At 42.6% G+C, this 21,205-nt stretch overlaps 1 protein-coding gene across 5 annotated transcripts in view; it reads right to left on the bottom strand.

The window, feature by feature from the left end:
* ptpn12 (protein tyrosine phosphatase non-receptor type 12) overlaps window positions 1-10,438 on the bottom strand; it is a 54,312-nt gene extending 43,874 nt beyond the window's left edge. For 4 of the 5 annotated variants that reach the window (XR_010167817.1, XM_063905700.1, XM_063905703.1 and 1 more), the window contains exon 1: window positions 9,890-10,438. Coding sequence is in view for 4 of the 5 variants with exons in the window: in XM_063905700.1 (XP_063761770.1) it covers window positions 9,890-9,991 (102 nt within the window). In the remaining variant the exon portion in view is untranslated. The remainder of the gene's footprint in view (window positions 1-9,889) is intronic. The other variant, XM_063905699.1, reaches the window with a different exon arrangement.
* Window positions 10,439-21,205: the final 10,767 nt, after the last annotated feature.

Genomic DNA, 21,205 nt, shown 5'->3' with positions numbered 1-21,205 from the left:
TCATGTCTACCCTACTTTTATCATTTGAAATCATAAATCTAATCTCCAGAAGCAAAATGCCAACGTTATGCTATAAAGGAACTACAGACGAGTACAGCAGGGTCACAGGACTTCAACGTCACGCCAACTTAAAAAGAAGTTTACGTGTTCGGTGTAATGACGTACAACATCCTCGACGACTTCTGTAGTCCTATTCAGCCACTGTTTAACAACCATCGTATTTCAGACACGTAAACTCTTCAAAATCACCAGTGGGGGGGGTCACTGCTGATGGATTTGATGCCGTAGAACAAAACGTGATCTAATTTCCAAAATCCTACAGAAAAATCCCACTGACTCTGAGACCAAGGAACCGGAAGTGGTAAAATACTAACTCACTTCCAAGTTTTAGGACTCATTCCTGCACAACTCTATTGCCAATATCAGTTCGTATGAGTCAAATATTGTATTAGTGGATAGACTTATAAAACACAATTGAATCACAGCAAAGCCTCATGTTAGACAAGCTAGAACTATAGAGTTTAGTGATGAACCTTTAAATGAAATACTCTGCAACTAACACTTATTCTATTAAGTTTTGAATCGTTTCGCTTCCACGATATAAATGTATACATGAGAATATGTCATAGTATCAATTTCTAGCATAGTAAAGGCATGAGAAAGGGTAGAGAACTGAACAGGAAACAGAAGTCAAGGAAACACTAGAAACCTATCATCAGGAGGTTTTTGATGGTGAACTTTTCACACCTCTGAAGACAGGAGCGCTCTGAAACTGCCTACTCCGCACTGTTGTGGTGGCGTCTGTGGAACGTGTGATATTCTGACAGCTGATTACCTGATGTTCACTTGCCCTTTTTCCAAAAGTTCAAACCGTTTTAGAAACGGTTATCTCATGCCCCGTGAGCGGTCAGCCTGGGTCACCCACCATCACTGTCTGTATTGAAATCCAATACAATCAGGCTCTAAATGCATCACAACTTCATTACGGTGTCTCTTTTGTCCTCAGAAATCAAATAAAAATGATTGAAATAATTACAAATTGATCGGTCACAGCTCCTTATCTTTGCACGCTCTTTATTTTATCCTTTGTACTCCCTCCTGTTCCCGTCACCCTCTTACTTCTAAATAAAATAATATGCCCATTTCCTGTGAACACTAGACTTCCACTGCCACACATACATGGGCGTTGCCCCCAAAAAAAAGCCTGGTGCCGGCTTCACAGACCCCTCCAGGGTGCGACTGAGTCATGTGTGCTCGCAAACACATTTCCTCACAATGACTTGACACAAGCTGAAATGGGTGGAGGATGCCAGGGCAGACGCACACAGAGCGAGACGGAATGGAAAAGAATATTAAAACAGAGAAGGTAGGGGGGAAGAAGCCTGAGAGATGTATTTGTTAGTGGGTCTAACCTACTTTCTGTCCCTGGGCTGAGTGAGTCGGCGTTGTACTTCCCTAGCACGCTGAATAATTCACACAAACACTGAGGAAGAAAACACGTTCTTCAGCAGAGAGCTCTGATTGGCAGAAAATATGCCTTCTTTGCACTGGGGAGGAAAGATGTGTGGTCAGGAAATGTTGGTGTACTGACAGTCACCTTCCATGCAGACACACACACACTGAAGCTAAAATAGGTCACCCCTCACAAAGCTCTCAGAAGAATCAATCTCTCGGCTGCGGGCAAAGATGCACGGCTGCATCAGAGAGGCTAAAAGGCTGTGAGTCCTTCACTATGTTCCTCCCTGACAACTCAATACCACGCCATACCATACCCCCCCCCCCCCCTTCTCTTTGTGGCCCTAATCAGAAAAGCTGTCATGTGATATTTAGCTTAACAGAAACATGTTGAATGAATCATAAATGAATCAAGTCTATGTAAAAATGTGTAGTTCAGAAAGCAAGTGGTTATGATAAACGGCAGCAGCTTTAAAGAAAGGTTGACATTTGGGGTTACTTTCTTGCTGAGGGCTAAATGATAAGATTGACACCCCACATGATATATTGGATGTGGATATTATAACAGATCATATACTTGCCAATTTTTTACATTTTATATGTATGTGCTTAGCTTAGCATAAAGCCTGGAAACAAGTAGGAAGTTACTTTTTGATGCCAATAAATAGAGCCCCCCCCCCCTCCCCTGATAAACTGTAACCTGACTGTTTAGCCTTTTGTTTTTGTACAAAATATGTTCAATCAGTGTGAAGCCAGCTGAGTCCAGTATTTGAGGTAAGCTAAACAGCTACTGGGTGTAACTTCGTATAAAAGAATTATGAATATTCTGATCTGCTCCCCCAAAGTGTTTTGTAGATTTGTGACTTTTCAGAGCACAGGTCACCATTTCAGATGCCCAGTAACAGTTCAACAGAGGTGAAAAATGGAGCTCAATCACAGAGGAAATAACACGAAACCGCACCCTGACCTTAAGTATGAGTCAGGGGGTCCGGGTAGTTGTGTGCGTGCAGACCTCCGCCTTTAGCTGAAGATACTGACAACGATCATGTCGGAGGACTGGCGTCACAAGCCAAGGATAATATATTCACATGAAAACATGCAATCATTTCCACGTTTTGGCTACTGGCCAATATAGGTCTTGGGGCAGTGATAGCAGTAGTAGACATGAACACACACACACACACACACACACACACACACACACACACACACACACACACACACACACACACACACACACACACACACACACACACACACACACACACACACACACACACACACACACACACACACACACACACACACACACACACACACACACACACACACACACACACACACACACACACAGGTTTGCAGCAGCTTGTCATTGACTGGCACAGAGCAGAATGTGCTTTCCTTTAATTAGCCATCAGGCTTTCCAATCTGTGTCTCATTTTCAGTTCCTAATGATCCGAGCGTATCAGTGCATGCACACTCTGTTCTGCACATCACACAGGAAGCCAATATGACGACACAAAAGGTAGGGAATTCAGTTTTAAATCTAAATAAATTGAAAAAGATTGAATCACAAAAAAACAAGCAGAAGTTAAATATAAAACATTCAAACTATCCGTCATCCTCATAGCGTCTAATGTGGTTTTGTTGCCAACGCATCTGATGGCAATTTGTGTTTGGTCAGCAGTAAAGTCACCCGACAGCAGGAAGCACCTGGACCACACTACAAGCATTCAACAAGCCGTTTAGAAGCAACCACTTCTGGATGCCGACTTCCAGCTGGACCTCAAATATCAGCCTGGTGTGTACAGTAGACCCATACAGTATGCAAGACTAAACAAAGGGGACAAAGAAAAACATGAGGAAAGACACAGAGGGGAAAGAGATGGAGAAAGAGAGGAGATACAATCCAACACAGAGTAACACACAGAGTAACACACAGAGTAACACACAGAGTAACACACCGAACCCCTGCAGTGCTCCTCTGTAGCTGACCGCCATGTGACTCTCCCTGTGAAGATCAGAATGACATCATTTTCACAGCGTGACCTCCCCTTCCTCTTCACCATCATTTGAGCTTCTGAAACTACCGTGAAACACCCTCAACCCTACTGTACAAAAGATATGGATACTATCAACAGGGATGTAATAACTGAAAGCACTGACCATCACATTCCTGAAGCCTAACACACAACCTGAGAAGTTTCCCATGTTTGCATTTCAGTTCAGCTCGGCCTGCTGCAGGAAGGAGACGTGGACATATAATCCCAATCATCTGGGACAGGAGCTCATTGTGTGTGCTTAGTGTATGTATGTGTGTGTGTATTAATCACTTCCCTGCTCTGATATTTAAAGCCTTCACCGGGGGTCAACCTGTGCTCACACACTGATTATCTTCTTCTTATTTGAGCCTCGTCTGAACGTAGTACATCCATGTTGCATTTCTCTGTATATTTACTGATGCTATAATCATTTAATACACTACTGGGTTAGTTTCCTGTCCAACTCAAGGACGCACAGATGCTGCTGACATGTCTGGGTGTAAGGGATGTGTGTGAGTTACCATAGCGAAGATGACTCCTCAATGAGGCACACATTACACACGATATTACTGCGGAATGTCCTGACTGTGAAGTGTGTGCTCTGTTATCTTGATCAATAAAGTTCCTCGGCCTTGGCGGAGGGTCAGCTATCTTTCATCATGTTAAGACTCACACACACACACACTTGCTCCAGAGCGGAAATCTTGCGTGGCGTCTCTTCTGAGAAACACCCAGCCCGGGGGCATGAGGCTTGTTTCTGGGTTAAGCCGTGAGAGGGGGGAGCGGAGAAAGGAGGATGTGACACCAGAGGAAATTGGGAAGTCTTGTTACAGTAACATGAGTTTCCACACACACACACATACACGCTAACAAATACAGCAGCCTATCCCCTGCTGTGCACCCCCTTGCGCCCACGCACAAACAAGCAAATAAAAGCACACAGCCACACAAACACCCACCAGGTTGCTCCTTTTTTAGCCGGCAATAAAGGCTGCCACATGTCAGAATGAGTGGAAAAGCTCCATCCTATGTTCGTTAAGTCAAAATAATGACCTTTAACATCTTGTTTTGTCAAAATCCCAAAATATATTCAGTTTAATATGAAATAAAAGTGTGAATCTTCATATTTTAGGGGCTGTAAAAGCCAAAATGCTTGTTTTGCCATAGCTTATTATTTATATTATTGTCTTCATTTCAGTTTGCACTACGTTTAAATCCTATTGGTTATCACTTCCGGCAATTGTCACACGGGTGTGGTTTAATGGTACTTAGGTCACCGGTTTGGTGGATGACAGAGTAGAGGATGAATTTGCTCGGACACTTTCTGTCGACCGTGTGGTCCGGGGTTTAAATATTGTTTGTTTTGTTTGTGTATTAAACAGCATGAACTTAAACTGATTACGGGTTCTTCTATGGAGCGGGTTACAGCAAAGAGCAACTTTTAGCATCTCAGCGGCAGAACTCATAGGGAGTTTTGCCGCTACAAGGGCTGCAAACAGAATGATTCTACTGTATAAATAAACAGAAGGATTTATCCATTATCAAAATATTTGGCGATCAAGAGAAAATAGGGAATTGCATCCCTGACAAGCAAGGTGTGCGTGTGTGATTATGAAACACACAGGCACAAAGGCTTCGTAGTGCGTGCGCACACACACACAGGGAAGCCCCCTGGTATGAATAGAAACATCTACCACACACAAACCCAAAAGGAGACACACACACACACTAGCATGTAACCCATCTCATCCCCCCCTGAGTGTTTTATGTCTGCGACAGGACACATGTTTAGAGAAGCGCGTGTTTGCACTTTTTCGCTATCTTTGATGTGCTGCTTGGGAGTAATCGGCGTGCAAACATGGGGCAAGAACACACACACACACACACACACACACACACAGGATGATCTCTAATGTCTAAACCCTGTCTACACTACAAAGTTGCGGCCAGTGTTACTAATAGCAGGAACAGCTGTGTTTACGCCGGCGTGTTCAGAAACAATAGCACAGGTAGCAAATTCCAGAGGGAACTGATTCCCTGTACTCAATCTGCTCCTTTTACATCTTCCACATGAAGCCACTTTGTAGCTATATTTGCTGAATCTGTGAGCATTTGTACACCTTTAGGACACTTCAAATGTCCCCTCCTATCCCCTACATGGCCTGCAATATCCAGGCATCTGTTCATAAGCAGACGTCTGGTTTTGTGCAATATGGGCACCTGAACAGACGCCAAAATAGCAATGCGTTTAAAGAAATGTGTTCGACAACAAGTTAGATTTTGCATTAGTTCAATTCTGATAAGACAGTATCAAATATAACAAATGTCACACTGCCAGGGTTTGCATATCAGCTGGGGACAACCCTGCAAAAATGTGTGAGGAATGTGGATGAAGGTAATAGCAGGTTTCTGTCGTAGTAGATACAGAGGGGTTCCCAAAACACAGAGGTCCCAATCCCAATCCCTGCAGCCTGTATTTCTATTAACAGCTGTGTGTTCAATCAACCTAGCCTCGAGCCCAACTCTATAGACATATACAACCAATGAACTGCACTATCAAAGGTGCACTTTCATGCAAAAAACGCGACCCTACATGAAAGACCACAAACGTCCCTAGGTTGCTTCTCTCTCTTTGCCCTAATTGGAGTCAAATAGAGCAAATTAATGTGCCCACAGGTAGTGACATATGACAGTGACATATCAAAACTGAAGAGCAAAATACTGCCTTCACGACAGCAGCCGTTATCGCTGAGCGAAATGAGTGGATCTGCATTCACAAAGCTGAATCATGACTCAAACAAAGTGTACCCTTAAGTCAGTGGTGCAGCTTGTGGCAGCACATGAACTGGACTTTAACTGACAGATGTACACTGTCAAAGGGCCGCAAAAACAAAAGGGTTCACAAAGAAAAAAGCTGGTGATATTATGGACTTTAAGTCCTATTTAGCTGTCAAAACGGAAACATTCTTCTGTTATATTTTGGAGGAAAATTCAGAATTGAGATCAACAGATTTGTTAACAATAGACTTCCTTTTGGATTTTTATACTGACATATTTTACCTGTTGACAGTTTTTGGTTCAAAATAAAAATGTTTACTGGGCACAATTACACAAAAACGGTGTGTTTGGCTACAGTTATTTAATGACCCTGATTCTAGGACGTTTTAAGTTTCGCCAAATATTGTAACTCCTTTTAAATTCTTCATGTCCATAGCAATGCCTCTGTAACAGGCTATTTGCTAAAAAATTAAACCTCGGTCCTCGCTTACATAAGCGCACTAATACCTGCTTTGGAAAGTCGTGGGTTGACAGAGCCGGTTGATAACTACCCTTGTGAAACAAGTAAGATTGCCAGCATTTGGTTTTGTGAACAGCGAATGCATACATGTTCCAATGTAGCAGAACCTGTGTTTATAAGACACACTTCAACAGCACATTAACCGATTGGTTAAAATGATACCAGTGTTTGTTTTGCTGATTAGATGCTGAATGATATCATTGCTGAAGCTTAAATCTTTTAAATCTAGTTATTTTGATTACTACAGCACCAGGATTATGACTGAAGTGAGCCTAATTTACACCTTAGACTTGACGCTGTCTCTTTACACTTCATGGAAGACTGTGATGTCATCGCAACACATGCACCAGTCTGTGCCGTGTAATGAGATCAGCCGTCTCCATATGAATGTTGCTAAAACGAAATTCCTTATAATTAACAACACCCTGTTATAAAAGTGATGGTCTAAATGGGTCGCAATTATTATTTTTTAAAGGACACATTTGGGTTTCAGACATGAAGTGTTCCCGTTCCATCAAAAAGCTGCAGAAGAAGAACCAACCAGGCGAATAATCTCTGACTAGTTGCCTTGGCAGAGCACTGTAATTACGCTTATAAAACACTTTCTATATATAAACAACAATAGGCAGTTAAAGTGGGTGTTATGTCAGGGTGTTCTGGTGACTCAGTGCGCAGAGGAGCACAGCCCTTGCGTTTGTGGTGCTGTGAGTTTGACTCCAGCAATTGAAAGCTTCACTTGAGGCCTGAAATTGGTACGACAGAGCGGCGGCTACCAGCTAAAGCACTCACTTATGCTGCCTGTGGTTGATGACCAGTTTTAATTGTGCTCGTACACAGTCCACCTGTGATCCATCAGAACAAGATGTCTGGTCTACAGACCGGTTCTGTAGGCTGAATAATGAAGGGGTAACTTTACATTCACTAGCATATTCTTGAAGTTTCATAAATTAAATACCATAAATGTAACACTGAATTACTGTGAACACCTGGATTGAAGAAATAGTTGTAATTGGAGCACATACATCAGCTGTTTAATGGTCATGTTACAGCCTGAAGGGATGTGTGATAGGGCTCACAGAAAGTCATTGTAGAAGAGAATCATGCCAATAAAGCTTATTGAAAAGAAATTGAACTGATACCACATAAACAATGAAGGCGTGACAAGGGGATGTTTGTTGTGGAAATGGACCTTAAGAAGTGGATGTATATGTGTGTAAAGTAATGAATGGGTGTTATAAAGTATATTTACGCAGTCAACTCTACATAAAGAATTAAGCATCAGCCAATAAAAATGCACGCTTCATATCATTTAAATCAAATTTACAACTACTATATGACAATTCCAACTAAATTGCTATAACATAAAGTTTTCTGATCACATGCATTGCAGCCTCCTTCATCCATAAAGCACTTCCTCAATGCCTCTCACAGCCCAACGCCCTGCATGGTCTGGCTTTAACACAACCTTCGCTTCCTCCGAGTTTTATGAAACACTCGCTCGAAGCACAGGACAGGTCATGTTATCAGCCACAAAATGGACAAACACACACACACTTTTCCTTAATTGTGAATCTGCTACATAACTCACTTACTGACAAGTTGTGTAGCTTTTATCCAAAGTGTGCCAAGGAGTCTATAAAGCTGTAGTTTTAAAGCCAGAACAAAATGTTATGAAATGGGCCAAGAAAGAATGTTGCAAGCTCCAGCAAGCAGCTTGGATGAAGTAGGGAAGTAAGGAGAACGAAGTGTGTGTCTTTGTGTGTGTGTGCAACTGTATGCAAAAGGAAGAAGTCCTGATGCTGATTAGCCTCTTTTCCAATGAATCAAAATGCAGTACAAGAAAACAAACCATGCCTGAAACATGAAATGTATCATAAAGGAAAGCTAAACCTACAATCTGCCGCTACAACTAATCCAAATCAACAAAGGCCTGTTTTATCTGAACATTTAATCCCCTTGGTTAGCACATCTCACATATCCCAATCAGTCATTAAACCAAAATGACCACATGATGATGCAAAATGGTATTACATTAGTGCCATACTGACTGTGGCTATTTCAGCTATTTCACAAGCCTGGGACAAGCCCTTTTTCGGGGTCAGAGTTGGGCCACAACAACATCCAGTGAGGCAGGGTGGGTAAACTTATGACTGCAGGCCAGCAGCGGCCATCATAAGACTACTGTAATGTTACTTTAACAATAAGTGTCTCTATTCAACCTCAAAATGGCCTTTCCACTTGTAACTAGAGTAACCAAATACCGTAAATTATGCTTTATAATATGAGCTATGGGCCTTGCACTTATTTGCTAAGTAGCCTACATGTAGACAGTCTAATGCAACACCCCTCATGAAGGCTTTACTAGTCAGTTTAGTTTGAATTAACTTTATTGTCCTTTTGGAGGCTGCAGAATGTATTAGTGTTTGCATTGTAATATGTCTCTATATCAATGAGTGTAATCAACTGGTAAGACTACATTACACCAACGTTGGTTAAACAGTCTTTAGGCGGATTCGTCTAACACTGCAGTACATACCTGTTTAAAACCACTACTATGAGCAATCATACTATAAATATTTCAAAGAGATTTCTATCAAAAGCCTATGACAAATCTCTCCACAGGACGCCCCATAAGGGATACTGTTAGGTGAGGACAATGAATCATGCACTGTAGTCTAACAATCAGGCATGGCTATCAGACAGAAAGCCACAATAACAGTGCACTTCAGGGCAGCATTCACTTATAGGCTAGGCTAGCCAACAAAGCAATGTAAGAAATGAGCCCAGGGGCTGAGGGTGACGCGGGTGTGTGTTGTTTTGCTGTTGTCTCTGCATTTTAAAGAAACAGGAGCCGGTGGTATGTCTGTGGTTTGGGAGACAATGCTAGGCCGCCATGTAAAGCCTGGAAATGGGAGGAAGAGGAAGAGGGCAGTGTGGCCGCCCCTGCCTCACATCCTAGGGGGATACAGGGACCGGGAAGTGGGATAGCGAGGGTCGGCATGGAGGAAAAGGTGGACATTGTGGAAGGAGGGAGGTTTGGTTGAGATATATGAAGGTGAAGGAGGCTAGGTAAGCTCATGTAAATGTAACCCACCATAAAGTCGCTGCCGAAGTTGTCCTCTCCCCTCTCCTCGTCCCCCTCGCTCATGGCCTTCACCCTCTGGATAAACTTTCTCAGGATGCCGGCTTGGTCCATCCTTCAGTCCTCTTGTAACGTATCCTTTTCCTTTTAAAAAACAACCTCCCAAAGTAGCAAGGGGGCAGAAAAATCTAAAATAAAACAACAAAAGATGGACACAAGGGAAAGAGATGAGGGGGGAATAAATAAAAATAAATAGGCTTCACGGATCCTCCCAGAGAGTCATCGTCGGTTCATAACACAACACCTTTTTTATTATCGCCCCATGTTGTTTCTCCCTTCTTTCTTCTGGGCTGTTTCACGGTATCGGTTAGTCCCAGAGGAAGGCAGCAGCGGTCGGGGTTTCACGTCTACAAACAAGTGAACAACCGAGGCGTCACATAGACTGTAAACCCTTGGCTCAGTAGGAAACAAAAAATGAAGGAAAAAGACAAAATCCCAGGTCTGGTCAGTCTATCTACCCCTCCCTGTCTACCTCGGTTGCCACATTCACACACTGCTGCTCGTTATTCGCTACTGGGGAACATCCGGACTGGGCAAAGCCGAGCGAGAACAAGGCCCTCCCTTTCCAGGATATAGTGATCTGTGATTGGACAGCTGACAAAAGAGCACAGAATCCAATTGGCTAGCATGGGTGTAGCTCCACAAAAGAGCCACGTCTGATTGGATATAATGTGTGCCTGTCGTTTTGACGCTATTAACTTTAAAATAAATACAATGACTATGATTTACAGTAGGTCTGATCACGTAATGTATATTGATTATGTTCAAACGTTTTTATCTTGTAGTTATATTAATATATACAGTGAACTCAGTAATTTATATTTTAGCTTTTCATTTGAGAGAAGTGTTTTATAGCTAATAGCTTATATATAGCATTCATACTGCCAAGTTTGTGATAATGGATTGTATGTGTATACGCGTTTTACACATAACTACTGGATGTACCATGGACATATATATATTCTTACTTTTCGACAGTTTCTACTTGAATATAAAAGTTATGTCACGCTTGAAACAAGTTTATATGTACGGTGAATAAATTGTATTTATTGTAAGTTGTGCTGTTTAATTTAAATTTTTAATAAAACTGCATTTATTGCTTAATATAGACCTACATATGTTTCCCTTACCTTAGTTATATCTGATTGTTTTAAACCTCCCCATGCTGTGATTTAAACTGCTGTAATAAGGGGAATAGCCTCACACTCTTACATTTTATATAATTTGTATTAAACAGTTGCTTATATAAGTACCAATCTACAACACAAGCATTTAAATGTCCCATAATAAGTCATGAGAGAGATGTAGAGTGAAGAAGCAGCTGACAGCTTAAAGGGTCAGATATATAATCTGGATTAAAATAAAACCAGAAATAGAAACACATTATCATGAAACATTTCCACTAATGTTAAGTGTGTGTGTGTGTGTGTGTGTGTGTGTGTGTGTGTGTGTGTGTGTGTGTGTGTGTGTGTGTGTGTGTGTGTGTGTGTGTGTGTGTGTGTGTGTGTGTGTCAGGTATGTTGAGTTATACTCTACATTTATTAATGTTTCATTATGATCATTTTGTGCATCCAGTTCATTTATATCAAACGACAACAAGGAAAGATGAAGTAACTGAGATGGAGAAAAGACAAGAAAAGAGAAAATAGTAAATTAGTATTCTGCAAAGAGCTGTTTGGGGGGGAGGAACTCAATAGATACTTATGCATGATTAACCGTCTTCCAATAAACAACAAACACACTCAGAAAGGGATCGAGTGGCATTGTTTTCCTTTTAGTTCTACCAGCGACAACAAACAGACCCGTCCATTCAGTCTGAGGAAGAGAGAGAAGGAGACGGGACGCCATCGTTGAGCCAACAAGCTCTCACACAGACTGCTTCCTGTGGCTCTTGTCTTCAAGATTATTTGCTTGTTATCCTCAGTAAAAAAAAAAGTTTTCTTTTCTGCAAAGCTTCTCCCCTACCAGAAGGACAGAGTTGGTTTTCATGTCTGATAACAGCGTTTGTAATTGTTTTGCTCTCGTTTGTCCCTCTCTTTTACTCCTCCTCTCCTCCCTTCTCCTAAAGCAAAAGTAAATATTTAGTCAAAAAATCAAGATTTGAAAGATTCAAAAGCGGAAAGCAAAACATATTCAGGCGAAATCACACAGATACACACATGAGAAGCTGAACCTAGGGAGTGTAGGGCGTCTCTGTATGATCTTGTGATGTTTTCATCTGATCAGTTGACTTATTACAACCTTTGTGTTCTTATTTTCAAGCCATAAACTCTTATGAGCCCATACGTCTGTATTTCCCACTGTGTCGTGCAGAGGAGTGTAATCATGGTGGTAGCATAATGTGTGTCTGTGGGGAGATTTGTGTCTTTCTTCCACAGTTCACTGGAAACAGGTCAAGCGCACTGAGGGGATAAACATACTCCAACGACTCCTGTAATTTACTGTGTGTGTACATTATATGTGTGTTTTATGGATGTATATGGGGAATAACATTTTAAGAAAAGACCCTGTGGCCCCCTGAGAATCCCCCCCTTCTCAGTGTCACTTCCTTTTCTCAGCACTCCTTCTGTTTTCTCTGTACTGTATCTGACCCTGACCTGCGGACCCCTCTGTGAAGAAGCTAGGTTACACCAGGAACCAATTACGTAGTATATTTACTATAACATTAACCGATTATTAACATCCTCCCGTCATGGTTCACCTCCCTCTTTGATTCCACTCTTTTTTCTTGGTATATTCCTCTCTTTTTGCTCTCCTCAATCAGTTTTCTCTTTCCATCTCTCTCTTACAGGAATGTGCTGTTCAGAAGCAGCTGAGTGGGGGAATGTTGCTGCAACAAGCCCGTGCACAACCCTAAGGGAGGGAGGATCCCCCCACACACACACACACACCACACACGCACACACACATTACATTTCTTCTTCATGACGTTTGTTCTATGACTTTCTTTCTCGCTGCTAAACAATAAACTCCCCTCCTTCCTCCGTACCTCATGTACTGTCTTTCACACATGTGCCTGCAGTGGAGGACATATCTGATCGACACACACACACAGACACACACACACACACACACAGACACACACACACACACACACACACACACACACACACACACACACACACACACACACACACACACACACACACATTTACACACAGAAAAAAAGAGAGAGAGAACGTGAGCCTGCCTGTTGCAGTAATGTAGTAGGGTGAAAATGTCTGCCCTCGGGGAGGACTGACTCAGTTGCATGTTATACAACCCCGCCATGCCCCCCCATTATAGGCTTGAGAATTTAGAGTGACACCTTTATGTTTGACCAATTCAACATGTGACATCCTATCATGACCTGTGACTCAAAGGAGCACAAAGGATCACTACATGGTTTAAGGAGTATAACATTTAGTATTAAAAACACACACTACGGTCTTTGAAGTCATCAGATATTACCCTAATTCAGGGCTGTCCAAACTACAGCCCGGGGCAAAATGCGGCCCATGGTCCACTTTTAATTATCCCGCAGCTACTTTCAAAAGTATAATGGAATATGGCCCACACCTGAAATTGTACTCCTTAAGTTAACATACATTACACCGTAATAAACCCACAAATACATTCCATTAATAAAAAGTGTAAAACGTTTTCTAAAAAATCTTAGTTGATAAAACGTATTAGCCTAACAAGCTTGAAATATACCCTTCATATTGTCCATTATTATAAGCAATCTGAGGCTTCTGTTTTAAAGAATGAGCTGCCACCTAAATAAAGGAAACCCTGCAGTATGGAGAGCTTTTTCTTAAGCATATTCAAGTATCAAGCATAATTTACCTCCATTTGACAACTTATAACTTAACTTATGAGGCAACATACCTCACCAGGGGGCCAGCCATTTGTAGGTCTTTCTGTATGTGGTTCTCAGTGTAAAAAGTTTGGACACCCCTGATCTAACTGAACAGCTAGGGCAATTTTGGAGATTAGGGGAGATATTTTGGAAGAACAGTAGTCATCCCTTTAGTAGTGCTCATCAGACTTGGAGAACTCATGCTATGGTGGCTTTTACTTCAACGTGTCAGTTATCTGGATCTGGATTGACAAACCAGGAAGAAAGAAAAGAGGAAACTGGGATGTTTCAGTTTAGAGGCCTAGAAAATGTAAATGTTAACGTTCTCAAACTGAATTCAACACTTCTTAAAGTAGTATTGAGATTGAATGTAGTGAAGTAGAAGTAAAATTGAAATACTTAAGCATAAATACCTCAAAATATTACTGAGGGACAGATCTTCCATCTTCAGTTGGAGACACAACCCAACTTAATGTTAGCTGGCAGTACAATCTGAGTATTACACATTCTGAGTATTTATAGGAAAGTCTATGTGGTACTGCAGGATGCTAAACTGTGTGTGAGGACGTGTGTGTGTGTTTGCGCACACGAAATGGGCTGTTTGGTGAAGTGGGTGATGTGGCACTGCTGGCCCTTTTTTGTGTGTGTGTGTGTGTGTGTGTGTGTGTGTGTGTGTGTGTGTGTGTGTGTGTGTGTGTGTGTGTGTGTGTGTGTGTGTTCTTGAGGACAGCAACACCCTCAGTAACCCTTCCCTCAACAGATTCCAGCCACCCTGTCTCTACCAATGTCACACACACTGGTGCAAGTGCACAACCACACACACACACACACACACACACACACACACACACACACACACACACACACACACACACACACACACACACACACGCACACTGGCAGGCAGCCAGGCATTGGCGGTTGGACGCTCTGTCAGATTTAGACACGTAATTACTGTCCTAGCTTTTGAGAGCTGTGTGTGTGTTTTTGTGTCTGTGTGCCTATTTAAGTCATCTGTGTGTGTGTGTGTGTGTGTGTGTGTGCGTGTGTGTGTGTGTGTGTGTGTGTGTGTGTGTGTGTGTGTGTGTGTGTGTGTGAGAGTTGCGTGTGTGTTTTTGACTCTGTGTGTCTATTTAAGTCATCTGTGTGTGTGTGTGTGTGTGTGTGTGTGTGTGTGTGAGAGAGCTGCGTGTGTGTTTTTGACTCTGTGTGTCTATTTAAGTCATCTGTGTGTGTGTGTGTGTGTGTGTGTGTGTGTGTGTGTGTGTGTGTGTGTGTGTGTGTGTGTGTGTGTGTGTGTGTGAGAGAGAGTTGCGTGTGTGTGTGTTTGTGTGTGTTTCACATGGAGTGTGTAAATGTCAGTGACACTGGTCCACATCTTCCCTGCTTGCATATTGACACATTATTGTAGATTGAATGGTCGTGATACAGTCAGAGGAGATTGGAGACAGCTTGAAAGGGACATTTTAAAGTCAAATAATAAAATGACAATTGTTCGGTTCTGATTGTTTTTTTATATTTATTTTTATTACGACCACTTTGGCTTAAAAATGATTTGTTTTAAAAATGAAGATCAATTTTTATCCACTGGTGCCACCAAGTGGGCAATACTAGCAAGTTGATGTGCAAGCATCAGTACCAGATGATGTCACAACCAGGAGCATGTGAGGGTACTGAAGAATCAAACATCTTAAAGAAGACATATTCTGATTGAAAAGTCGCCACCAGTGCTGCTGGTGATGTTTTTATTTTCTATAAAATGTCAATACTTTTTGCTACATGTTTGCACAACTCACTGTGATCCTGTTTCTGCCCATCTGTGGGAATGTTGTGTTGAACAAGAAAATTAATAGAAATATTTTTAAAAGAAATAAAATGTGGCTCTGATTTCTACTTTTCTCCCCCCTTTTTTTGTTTGTGCATATGTTGCCTATTGCTGCTTGATCCGGCCCATGGGGTTCCTGGGGAGGGTGGGGCTTTTTATTTATTTATTTTTGATTATCCTTTCCGAGAACCAGCACCTTATTGTGGTGGAGAGGTTTGTGTGCCCCGATTAACCTGGGGGCTGTGTTGTCTGGAACCTTGTGTTCCTGGTAGGATCTCCCATGGCAAATTGGTCTCAGGTAAGGGGCCAGACTAAGATTGGTTCAAAAGACCTCATGAAAATCACACTTGGAAGCGAGGATACCCGGCCCGGAGGAAGCCTGGGGTCCCCTTCTGGAGCCAGGCCCAGAAGGAAGACTCGTCAGCGAGCGTCTGGTGGCCGGGCTTGCCACGGAGCCCGGCCGGGCACAGCCCGAAAAAGCAACGTGGGCAACACCTCCGCTTCTCCGTCCCGCGGGCCCACCACCTACGCAGGGGCGTGGCCACGTGGTGGCCAGGGGGGGCCACGGCCACCATTGGTCAGAGTATGGCCACCCTGCCGGCCCCCCCAACCTCACGGCACGAAAAAAAAAAAAAAAATACAACAAACCCTCATGAACAGAAATGGTATAAAGCTGAAATAAATGCATTAGTATATTTTTTTTTATCAAGTCGTTTTATATTGTCATTCGTCACTTCTGCTACAAGCCCCATATTCGCAACATGTTGGGCCACGCCCCCTCCAACGTGCCTGCATTCTGACAGCGCTTCAGTGGAGAGACTAGCACTGGAGACGAACGCGCTGGATATACCACTGTAACTAACAGGTGAGTAAGTTGGTGATACTTGAAAGGATCATTGAAATGATAAGATCATTTAGTTATCTTCACACTCAATTAAATGTGTAATGATGTCTCGACATTAAGGATTTGTGGCAGAGTGAGTTGAGTAAGGCTGCTGTTGTTATTTTTGCAAACTTGTAAAATGATCTATGGCTAGCGAGCTATCGCTAGCTAGTTAGCTTAAGTCCATTCCCAGGTGTCACTAAGTCATAGATAACGCACTGTCGCTAGTTTACACTTGAAATGGAATAAAAGCAATCTAAAGTTAATGTTGTGTAAAACTTTTCTTTAAAAAGGACACAATGAAAAGGATAAGTGCCTCAGGGGGAGACAGAAAAATCAGCGCTTTTTTTGCCAGCACCAGAGACCAGCAAGCTAGCACGACAGAGAATGTTGCAGACAGAGAAAGGGAAACAGAAGGAGCTAGTTGCGAAAGCATGACAAGTACAGAAAGGGAAGCAAGTGGCAGTGAATATTCAGCAGACAAGTTGACAGAGACAGAGCAGGAGGAGGAGACTGATACTAGGAGAAGAGAATTTAATTACAAAGTCTGCCCTCCAGGTGAGTGGTTATCAGTAGCTGAATAATGGGATATGTTCGGTCGGGTTATGGCAAACAACAATAATTTAAAGGCTGGCCATATAATAAACATGTATTTATTAAATCTGTAAAATGTTAATGATTGCATGTTTAGTCTTAAAAAACAACTAAAGAACAACATGTAATTGGAAGTGGATAGCATTTATGTTAAAAGCTGATATTAATGGGATTCTTTGGTGTTTTACAGACATTTCCAAGTCCAGGGGTGAAGCTCCAGCTCAACCTAAAGTTAATTTCCCCAAGACACTCCAGGGAGACAGAAGCAGGAGCTTCAAGGGTGAGTGGTATGAAGTTCACCCCTGGTTGGAGTACTCAATATGTGAAGACTCCACCTTTTGCTTTGCCTGCAGGCATTTCAGCTTACCTGGCCATGAGTCTACGTTTAATTCAGGTTCCGGTTTCAAAAACTGGAAGAAAGCTACCTATACAGACGGAGGGTATGCTGCACATAGTAGATCTGAGCATCACAAGAATGCCATGCTAGCATGGAAAGAATACCAAATTGCAGAAAAAAATCAGGGATCTCTAATGGGGCAATTAAATAAAGAGTACAACAAAACTGTTGAAGAGAACAGGGGGTACATCAAAACTCTTGCTGAAGTGGTTCTTCATTGTGCAACCGAGAACATTGCTCTGCGAGGGCATCGTGAATCTGAGGCCTCAAGCAGGAAAGGGAACTTTTTGGGTATGTTGAATATCATAGCAAACCATGACGACAAGATTTTGAAAAAGATGGATGGTCCCAGGAATGCTAAATATACAAGTCCTGACATACAAAATGAGATTTTGTCATGCTTAGCAGAGATGGTGCGCACATCAATAATCAAAGAAGTCAAGGAAAGTGGTGCTTTTAGCATACTTGTGGATGAGACTAAAGACAAAAAAAAAATGGAACAAATGTCTTTTGTTTTGAGATACTATTACAATGGTGAAATCCTTGAAAGTTTTCTGGAATTCGAGGTAGCAGAGAAGCTAGATGCGGAGAGCTTGACAATAAAAATAATTCACCTCTTGTCCAAATATGGTCTAGAATATAAGACTAACCTTGTTGGGCAGTCTTATGACGGGGCTGCAGTCATGAGTGGCAAGCACAGTGGTGTGCAGGCCCGAATTAAGGAAGTAGCGAAGCTGGCTTTCTACGTTCACTGTAATGCGCATTGCCTTAATCTGGTGCTGGTGGACACTGTGAGAGGGATCCCAGAGGCTGATTGCTTCTTTTCCTTATTAAAACAGCTGTACGTCTACATGTCTGGATCGGCAGTGCATCCCAAATGGTTACAGGTGCAACAGGAGATGTATGCAGGTGCACCCAGAGAGTTGCAAATGTTGAGTGACACACGGTGGGCCTCCAGATATTATGCTTGCCGTAATTTGTGGGATAGGTTGCCAGCAGTTGTGAAAGTTCTTGAGGAACTGGGTGATGAGAACAGTGGCGAGAGGTCAGTAGGTGCCAGAGGCCTTTTGCCTCAGATTGATTTCCAGTTCATTGTGTTTCTTGCCATATTTAAGAAACTTCTGGGAGATGCAAAATTACTGTCAGACATGCTCCAGTCTTCCTCTCTTGATTTGGCCAAAGCAGTGGATCTTGTGGAGGCACTTATTAGTACTTTTGAATCTTACAGGAGTGAGCAGCAGGTGTTTGGTGATTTGTGGGACACTGTTTTGGAGCTTGCAAAGCAATGTGATGTCTCTGTAGACACTGCTCCAAAACGTAAGAGAACACTAAGTTCAAAGCTACAGGGATACCATGTTCTGTCTACTGTGGGCAGACAAGAAACAGGCGATGGCAAAGATTATTACAGGACAGGAATCTTTAATCTGGTATTGGACCGGATGCTCATTGAGCTCAGGAACAGATTCTCCAATCAGAATTGTGACATAATGCGTGGAATACAAGCTTTAAATCCAAGTAGCAGAAGCTTCTGTGACAAAGATAGCCTTTTTGCATTTGCCAAATTGTATGGGTGTGACCTTGTGGACCTTGAGCATGAGCTCTACCAAATTAAAAGAGTTTTAGATCGTAAGATAAAGCAAGGGATGCAGAGACCACCTACAATTGTAGAGCTGGCAGCTTTTATTGAACCATACCAGGATGTCTTTGATGTTTTCTCCAGGCTTTGTAAAATTGCATTGGCAATACCTGTCAGCACAGCTGCTTGTGAACGCAGTTTTTCCTGCTTGAAGCTTGTCAAAACACACCTGAGAACTACAATGGGAGAGGATAGGCTGAGTGATCTAGGGGTGTTGAGCATAGAACACAGGAGGGCAGCGTCTTTAAATTTAGATGAGTTTGTTGATCGATTTGCTAGAAATCATCACAACCGAAGAATACAGCTGCTGTAAACTAACAGCTAAGTAACCAGCATCTGTCTGTTATACCTGCCAATTCTGCATCATTAACAGCCCCAACATTCTTTTGTTTTTCCTAAAGTGTATTATGTGACATGGGTATTGCAATGTTAGTACATGTCTGTTCTATTTAGACTTATCTGGTCAGCTTCCCAGACAGACACTCTCAGATATGTTCTCAAGAATTACAAAAAAGACAATTGTCAAATTATTGACATGGATCTACCTACACTCACTCACTCACTCACTCACTCACTCACTCACTCACTCACTCACTCACACACACACACACACACACACACACACACACACACACACACACACACACACACACACACACACACACACACACACACACACACACACACACACACACACACACACACACTGTTTGTAGTGAAACAGTTCAATGTACATGTTCTCACACACACACACACACACACACACACACACACACACACACACACACACACACACACACACACACACACACACACACACACACACACACAATTCAATGTACATTTTACACATTGTTGATATTTGTTTTTCTTTATGTTTTATGGGACATGTGTGTGTGTGACGTTTATTTTTTACTCTTTATATATACATATGTTTATTATCGCAAATAAAATGAATATTGCACTTAAAAGGCTACAGTTTACTTTAATAAATGATCGCCTAAAATGACAATTCATATCGTGTCTTTCTGTCATTTGCACTAAAAGCTTCCCCTTCTCATGTTAAAGTCCTGAACCCCCTCACATAATCATGACACATCGCACTCGCACATTATCTAAGCACCCATTCCAATAACATGGGATTATCAGTAACAGTAAGACATCATTAGTGTCCATAAGAAGGTTCAATCCATTGTTTATGGCTAGATGAGCTGTTAGAAAAACTGCTGCTCTGAGTGATGCAGTGCGTGAGTTTTAAAATAGTAGTTTTTGACAATCAAGTGCCACCCCAAATAAAAGACTGGCCAGAGCTGGCCCCCCCAGAAATAATGTCCTGGCTACGCCCCTGCACCTACGGGAAACAACGATGGGGTCGGGTGCGCTGCCAGAAGGGTGGCAGTGAAAGCAGAGGGTCTCGACGGACGAGACTCAGGCGACAGAAGCTGGCTTTGGGGACGTGGAATGTCACCTCTCTGGGAGGGAAGGAGCCGGAGCTCGTGCGGGAGGTGGAGCGTTACCAGTTGGATCTGGTGGGGCTCACCTCTACGCACAGCGTCGGCTCTGGAACCTTACTTCTGGATAGGGTTTGGACTCTATTCTTCTCCGGGGTTGCCCAAGGTGTGAGGCGCCGAGCGGGTGTGGGGACACTCACAAGCCCTCGGTTGAGTTCCGCTTTGTTGGAGTTTACCCCAGTGGACGACAGGGTCGCCTCCCTACGCCTGTGGGTCATGGGGGGGAAAACTCTGACTGTTGTGTGTGCTTATGCACCAAACAGCAGTTCAGAGTAGCTATTCGGCCTTCTTGGAGACCCTGAAAGAATTCCTGTATGAGGATAGAGACCGAGGGGTAGACCTAGGACCAGGTGGAGGGATTATATCTCTTCGCTGGCCTGGGAGCGCCTTGGAATCCCCCAGTCAGAGCTGGTTGATGTGGCCAGGGAAAGGAAAGTTTGGGGCTCTCTGCTGGAGCTGTTACCTCCGCATCCCTGACGGAAAAGCGGGAGAAGATGGATGAATATTTTCGATTATTTTTGTCTGATGATGTTTTTGTTTGTTTTGTAAGGGAACTGTTTGTTCTTTCATGTGGAATTTAT

This window comes from Eleginops maclovinus, chromosome 17 (genome assembly GCF_036324505.1).
Source record: "Eleginops maclovinus isolate JMC-PN-2008 ecotype Puerto Natales chromosome 17, JC_Emac_rtc_rv5, whole genome shotgun sequence".
NCBI classification, from domain to species: domain Eukaryota; kingdom Metazoa; phylum Chordata; class Actinopteri; order Perciformes; family Eleginopidae; genus Eleginops; species Eleginops maclovinus.
Note: the sequence above shows the minus strand (reverse complement) of the source record. Positions and strands in the feature narration are given on the sequence as shown.